The sequence below is a fragment of the Candoia aspera genome, chromosome 3 (genome assembly GCF_035149785.1).
Source record: "Candoia aspera isolate rCanAsp1 chromosome 3, rCanAsp1.hap2, whole genome shotgun sequence".
NCBI classification, from domain to species: Eukaryota; Metazoa; Chordata; class Lepidosauria; order Squamata; family Boidae; genus Candoia; species Candoia aspera.
In genome coordinates this window covers 24,469,180-24,477,155 of record NC_086155.1, presented here as the reverse complement: position 1 = coordinate 24,477,155, position 7,976 = coordinate 24,469,180, and the positions used below count along the sequence as shown (strand labels likewise).

Below are 7,976 nucleotides of genomic sequence, written 5' to 3'. Positions count from 1 at the left end.
TTGGCAGAGTTCTGATTGGAATACAAGATATTACAAAATTTGAGAAGTGTATTGGGGGTGTGCAGATTAGAGCTTGCTCTTCACAGTGAAAAATACATAAAATATGAGGAAGTTTGTGTGTTGGATTAGAGAAAGCATCTCACAAACTAAATATACTTTACCATATGGCTTGAATTATAGATTGTTTTACACAAATATGGAGTTGAAGATTGGTTGTTGAATACAATAAGTGATGTATGATGAAAGTAAAGAATAAATGGCATGTTCAGCAAATGGTTCAGCACTGGGCAAAGATGCAACAAGTTTCTTTGGTTGTTTATTTATGCATAAATGTATAAGGAATGCTTGTGATAGCATTAGAGGTTTATAGGATGGGGATATAAATGGACATGTAATTTTGATGCTATGTTGTTGACTGAGAACCTTTTATAGCCTTTTTAATTTATTTATCAAATTTATCAATGCCCATCTCCCTAGAAAAGGGACACTGGGCAGTTTACAACAAAACATAGATAAAATCCTATGAAACAATAGAATAAATATAATACGTAGTAAAATATAAATATGATAGGAACCCGATGGCTAAAATGTCTCTATAACCCGCAAGCTGAATAGGGCCACCCTAGGAAACTAGCCATCCACAAAGGTGACTATTCTCCCTCCCGCTCCAGGCATGATGGTAAAACCAAGTCTTTAATTGTTTTCTAAAGTCCAGGAGAGAGGGGGCCAGCCTCACTTCCGGGTGAAGGATATTCCAAAGAGATTTTAGCCTTTTTTGTACTTTTTGAGTGTTTTTTTAAAAAAAATATGGTTGTTTTATATGCTGCCCAGTTAGACTACATGAGATGGGCAGCCATATAAAAATGATCAGTAAGTAAAACCTGTGTTTTGCAGCAATTGTTAGATAAACTATATGATTTAGTGAGGAGTAGGTAAAGGTAAAGGTAAAGGTTTCCCTTGACGTAAAGTCCAGTCGTGTCCGACTCTAGGGGGCGGTGCTCATCTCCGTTTCAAAGCCTTGGAGCCGGCGTTGTCCATAGGACACTTCCGGGTCATGTGGCCAGCATGACTCACGGAACGCCGTTACCTTCCCGCCGAAGCGGTACCAATTAATCTACTCACATTTGCATGTTTTCGAACTGCTTGGTGTGCAGAAGCTGGGACGAGCAACGGGAGCTCACCCCGCCGCGCGGTTTCGAACCGCCGACCTTCCGATCGACAGCTCAGCGGTTTAACCCGCAGCGCCACCGCGTCCCTTACTTAGTGAGGAGTATGGATATGAAAATTAATGTATCAAAGACTCAGGAATTGTGTTTGAAAAGAAAAATAAAGTGAATGACTGCAATTCATACATACGTGGTGTATTAGACCTAGTAAATGAATGTCTGTACGTTAGTAGAAAGTTTATTAAAGACGGAAAAATGGATGGAGAAATTTTAAGAGGTGCAATGCTGGTGGAAGAGTAATGACTTATAAGGAATGTGTGTTTGTTAAAAGAAGCTAAAATAGCTTTGTTATATGAAAGTGAGAGGTATTTCAGAAGAAACATACATGTTGAATGCAGCAGGAATGGGGTACCAAGTGAGGGCTAAGAATGGTTATTGAATGAACATTCAATAAATCAAATGCAATTAAATACAAGAGCATGTGACCAGTATAAAAAAAATTTATGTTGAGATGTTTTGGTCATATAGAAAGCATGAATGAGGATTAAATTGTAAAGCAAATATATGCAAGAAGAGTGAATTGATTTAGAGGATGAGGAAGAATCAGAAATTCAGTTAAATTTAGATGGAGTTTAGTTTTTTTTAGAGCCTCAAAATGAGAGGTGAGAAAGATAATGTAAGCAGCAATGTATGGATATGGTAAAAATAATTGCAAGAGTAGAAAGGTATAGAGAAATATATTGAATGTTAGCATTAATTAATTTTAGCTGCTTCTTTTTCTCATCTCATGCATTTAATTTTTTTGGGGGGGGGCTTACTAACCCTTACTCCATTTCATGCTCTGTACAACACTGAAAATGTGTATTATGTATTTACTTGGCGATAGAGCACCAATTTGAGAGCAGAACATGGGATACTCTTTTCAACTGGATCTAATTTCATGGTGCAGAACTAAGAGAATTTTCTGCACGTAGAAGATGATCACCTTCTTTGCCTTTGCAGTACAAACCAGCTGCTAGACAACTTGGATAACTTCAGCTGTTATTCTGTGCTTGGTAACCTTAATTTTAAAATAATTATCTTAGTTCATAGAATCTTGTGATTCCATACCTGGCATAGAATAAGGGCAAATGCAAATACTTTTAAATCACTAGGTCACTTCTTTCCATAACCAAAAATCAACCAGGTAACCTAAGAAAGCCACTGAGTCTTTCCTCCTCTTAGTAGTATTTTACAAGTGATTTTGTACATAAAGGTCTTTGAACTCTTACTGTAAATGCACATTATTAATATAACATGTAATTCTCCCTAACATAAAATGAACATTAAATAGTAGAGTAATAGAACTTTGGGAGCTACTTTACTGTAGTGGCTAAAATAAAGGCACCAAGCTAGAAACCAAGAGACTGAATTCTAGTTCTACCTTAGCTGGGTGATTTTCAGCCAGTCACTCATTCTCAGCCCTAGGAAGAAAAACAATGGCAAACCACTTCTGAAAATGTTGCTAAGGAAACTGCATGGTCTTGTATGCTGTGTGTGAATATAGCAGGCATTCCAGACAGTCACCAGAAGTCGACTCAAAGGTATTATATAAATCTTTAGAATTTGAAGGAACTTTTGGTATCAATTCCAAGACTGGAAAGTTACTTTATTTATTTTATTTACGTTAAATAGCAACATCCCTGACAAATTATCATTGTATTGGCAGCAAAGGAAAAGGATCTCACTATGTACTGAGGCAGTTTGTTCAGTCAAGCAGTACTTAATGTTAAGAAATTTCTTCTAATTTAATATAAGATTTTTCTCTTTTATTATGTCTTCTTCTGACTAAAAATATTCAGCTTTTTCTATTATTCCTCAAAGAACCTGATTTCTTGAATGCTCTCTTCTGCATATCAGATTCTCAATTGGTTACTGTCCTTGTTAAAACTTGGCACGCCGGACTGCATAGAACAAGAAAATGTTTTGTGAAAATACACATAAAATTACATCTGGCTTGCTATCCTATACATACCTATGTAGGAATAAGCCATATTTGACTATAATTGGACTTTTCTACTCACATAGTCATTCTTAATTTTTAAAATAAGAACACAGTCTGAAAAGTTAATATTCTTTGTTATTTCTTGAAGTATTTTTTATGAGTTTGAACGAACTCTCCATAAGCAGCATGACTGAAAACAGCACATTTCTAGCATTCATCACACTTGTTCCGAAAAAAATTATAGTGCAGTATGATCCTTTGCACATTTCTATGGAAAGATTCATACAGCTGGAAGGAGACATTTAGGAATCAACTCCAGTTTCCTGCTCTAAATACAAAAATCTAAATTAAAGCATTCACCTCAGAGGATCCATCCTCTACTTGAATGGATCCAGTGAAGAGAACAGTATCATCTCTTTATGTAATTGATTCCACTGCCAAACTACTCTTACTGTTCCGGTCATTTGAGATAATAAATGCCTTTTTCTTTGTGACATTCTTACAGGTATTTAAAGAGTGATATTATCTCTCTCTTAGGTTTCTCATTTCAAGTCTAAATTAAATGCTTTCCATCTCTCTTCATAGGCTTAGCTTTTAGTCCGCTGACCATTTTCACTGCTCTTCTTTGAACATGTTCCAGCATTTCTGAATATTTCTTACAGTGTGTGCCCGGAACTGGACGCTCTACTCAAGATGGAGTCTGACAAGCAAAATAAAATGGAATAAATACTTCCCATTTACCTGTGTGGGGGGAAAATGAGTTATTTCCAGCTGAACATTTATTACATTTTATATTCTGCCTTCCTTCAAGAACTGAAGATAATATTATTTTACTCTCATAACATCCTCACTAAAACAGATTAAGCTGAGAAATTATGAATGGCTGAAATTTAATTTAATTTCAGACATTCTAAGATCCACGCATACATATCAGAGATTATCAGTTATATTCCTGATTAAATTGACATGCAAAAGCCTCTGAGATCTGGAAATGTATTATGACTTCTGTTTCCTGAAAGCGTTTAAGAGTGTCGGTATTCACTACCACACTGTTACCAACCATATTCCATTTTAATGTATTGTACAAACTCAGCCTGTGCTGTTTGCATTTGGTTTTATGCAAAAACCGTGGTTCAATTAGATACGGGTGAGGATGTCATGCAAACAGAGCCTATTTATTATTGATACAATAGGCCTGTGAGGGAGGTTGCCTCTGAGAGATAGTGTCTGGCCCAGTTTCATCCATGACTAAATGGGAATTTAACTAGGGTCCAAACCCGACTTTATATATTAGTTATATCCATATAATTAATTACATACCCAGACTTCATTTTTCCGACTGGGTCAGGAACAGAACAGGAAATAATTACGGAAATAATGAGTTACTCGATCTACCGCGCCTCCAGAACCATACATACCTCGGGGTCCCTAAGCTCTAACTGCCCCACGTTTAGAACTCGGATTTTCTAAAGTGCGCCTCCACGAGGAAGTGTGCGCATGCGTGGCGTACTCACGCTGGCCCTGTACAATGTGCCGCAAGAAAATATCTCCCTCGGATAGCAGGGAGACTCTATGAAAATTTAACAAGCCCTCCTCTTATTGCTTATTGGCAGCGAATAAAGGGGCGTGACCGGATATGTAAATAGAACCCGGCTTTTGCAGACGGAAGCAAAGGAAGGGGGGGAATGCAACCGGCATTTTTCGTAAATGGCGGAGAAGGAAGAGGCGTGGCTAAGTGGGAAGCCAGGGGGCCGGAGGCGGGGCCAACCAAGAGCTGGGGGCGTGGCGTGCATGCAAATCTGAGCAGAGATATTACTGATTGAAGGGGAGGAAGATGATAGGTTGGGTTATGGAAAGAAGGGCGTTCTTATCTCCGATCTATTGCCCGGCCTCTGAAGCTTCGCTTAGCTCCGCCCCACCGTTTAAAAGTCGCGGCGCCTGCGCAGTGGATGGAAATGAGGACTTAGTCTGTTATACAACTGACTGTGCTGCTTAGGGAGCTGTGGTTTCCCTTTGGCCTCAAGTCCTTCCCTCTGCCTGGGTTTTCTTTCTTACGAACTGTGATATAGGCATGAGTGGGGATCAGCTGCATAACGACTCCAAGGTAAGGGGCTCCCATTCTTCTAGTAGTTAATGGGGGAAAGGAAGAAAAGTCTGTGGACGTTGAGGCCTATCATCCCCTTTGAGGAAAAAAGTGGAGGTTTTCTGATGTGGGGGGAAGAAAGGTTTATGCCCATAATGCAGCAGTTCCTCAGAAAGACTGATGAGGTCATTTCTTCAGGCCAGGTACAATCTTGCCAGGTAATTGGGGGAGGGGGTGCTACTCCCAGGTTTTCTACAGAGGTTTCTTTTTGTGTAGGGGGAGAAAGTCCCGTTTCCTTCGCTCTGCTCATGGGCCTTCAATAATATTCCGAGCCCTTGGCCTGTTCTCTGTCCCCTTCGTCCCTCCTTGCTCCTCTCCCGGGGTTCCCTTTAAGTTGCGTATTATTCCAGTAAGCCCTGATTCAACTGGCCCCATTCCCTAAAAGGGGAAAGGTCCTTAAGGTGGCAGTTTTCTGTCTTTTCCGATTTCCTCCCGCCGCTTGCCGGGCGTGGGAGACTCAAAAGGGGGTTGGGGGTGTCTGAGGAAACCTTCTGGGGATAGAGAGCCACGCACGAGGAGGAAGGCAATTAAAACTGGAGGGCAAAACTTCGGTGGGGGTGGTGGGGGAAGGGAGGTGTAGGTAACAGTTCGGCCCCTTTTGTCGAGGTATTTATGTACAGTCCTTAGGAATGATTTTCTTCCCCTCGCCTTGGCTAGCTATGCCCTTGTTAAAAATGCACGTAGTTTTTGTGTGAAATCATTCCTTGGTCCTGGGATGCCTTTTTAAAAACGTATTTTCCCACTTTCCTTTCCAATCATAGATTGATCCAGATTTCCGAGCGAATGGTGAGTGTCTTTTCCCTAACCTTGTAAAAGTGGGGTGTGGGATCGGTTTTCCCCCCTGCTTTCTCTCTTTTTCTCCCCTCTTCCCTTCTCTTGCAATGCTAAGGATAGTAAAGGACAGACATGGCGTCCCAGAGACTAAGTCCCGTCTCTTCGCTCACCGGCCCCATTGTTCCCATCGAGGTTCCTAATTCTCCGAAATCTTAAGACCCTCGGCCTTTCTGACTTGGTTTCTCCGTAGTGAGGACGCTTGAGACCCCAGATCAGTCTTCCTTTGTTTTTTAAAAATCTCTCTTGGGCCTCGATTCTCCCCTGGAAAGTCGCCTTGTCGACGGTCGGGACTTAGTCTCTGCGCCATTTTCTTTTTCTCTCTCTTCCCTGTGTGTGTCTTTCTCCTTCTCCTCCTCCCTCGAGTTGCCTAGAAGGAGCCTTCCGCAGTAAAAACATACGAAATAACCAACATCCATGTTTCAAATATCGTCCCTGAAAAGGGGAAAACATCACTTGATTTTGGTTTTGGTTTTTAAAGCTTGACTTGGTCGCCTGGTTGTCTTTTTATTCATATCGCTTCCCCTGTTCCTTCTCCCCCAGGTCTGTTTCTTTCAGTCAATTCCATTTCCTTCCCTTCCCCCTATAACAAAAGGTGGTTGCAACATGTTGCTCTTGAACAGATTCTCTATCACTTTGAGTAAGGAACACATTTAAGATATAAATGCAGAAACTGGGTGGGGTTTCTGTTTTAAAATCCTGAAATAAAATACCATAAAACAACGTGGGTGGTTTCAGAATAGTATCCCACATCACTTTGCTAAAGTTTGATAGTTGATGCAGGGTATTCTTTTGTCTTCAGTTTGAGGAAGAATAAATATTTTGTGGTTTTTTTAAAAAACTGTGGTATGTGAATGGGAGGAGGGAGTCATTATTATCTTATGAATGGCTTTGTCACTGTTGGATAGCAAGCTTTCCCAGCCCTTTAAAAGAAGAAAATGAGGGAAGGAGACACAGAGTTGGAATGGCTTATCTGTCAAAAATGTCAAGATGGTTTGCTCCACCTTTTAAAAAGGTGATTTCACCTTAACATTCAGTTCCCAGAGGCTGTATGGTACTGGATATCTTGCTTTCATAAAACATTGCCGTATTCTGGGTAACATACTTAAATACTGGTTACTAGTGGATTCTGTCACCTACATTTCTGCTGTTGTATAGGAAGCAGGACATTATCTATGATGCAAGAAGAGTATATTAAGGTCTGCAGATTTACTTTCTCCCTTTATACAGAGATATTTAATTGGAGCTGGATTTAAAATTTAAAAATAATATCCCTTATCCCAAAATGAAGTTCACAGAACTCCTTAAAGCATGAAGGTGATTTTTTGCAATTGTTAAAGGGAAGATAATTCCACATATAAATGACATATGAATACATATGTTTAAAATTTGAGTTGAAAGTGTTACTCAGTGCTATGACTATCTTTTTTTAATTGGATTATAATGCAATTGAAACTGTTGAGTCTTTCAGTTTTTGACTTGTTTTAAAATGTATATTGGGGGATCTAACTCATGTGTTTTGTTATCTAGGCATGTAAAGCTTATACTGGCTCTTTCATCTCAACAGAATGGACACCTAATCATTTGTATCTTGTTCTTGGATGTGTTTCTAGTTTATTTCTATTGGATATTTCAAGCAGAAGGGATACATATAGATTATATGATTTTACTTCCTTTACTTCCTGTGGACCCAATCTTTCCATTAACTGTTTTATCACTATAGTAATTAATGGAGCCACAGGTTTCATTATTGTTTAAGTAATAGCAGTGGCAGTAGTCATGTCCCCTGTGACCTTGCCACTAAGGCAAAATTTGCTTTCATGTTCTTTTCTACCAATCTATAGTATACACT

The 7,976-nt window shown here is 39.5% G+C and overlaps 1 protein-coding gene across 1 annotated transcript in view; it reads left to right on the top strand.

Annotated features, from left to right (window-relative positions):
- Nucleotides 1-5,114: 5,114 nt before the first annotated feature.
- The window catches only part of TOP1 (DNA topoisomerase I), a 61,712-nt gene continuing 58,850 nt past the window's right edge, over nt 5,115-7,976 (top strand). The window contains exons 1-2 of the mRNA XM_063297169.1: nt 5,115-5,254; nt 6,055-6,079. Of these exons, the coding sequence (XP_063153239.1) occupies nt 5,222-5,254; nt 6,055-6,079 (58 nt within the window). The 5' untranslated portion in view covers nt 5,115-5,221. The remainder of the gene's footprint in view (nt 5,255-6,054; nt 6,080-7,976) is intronic.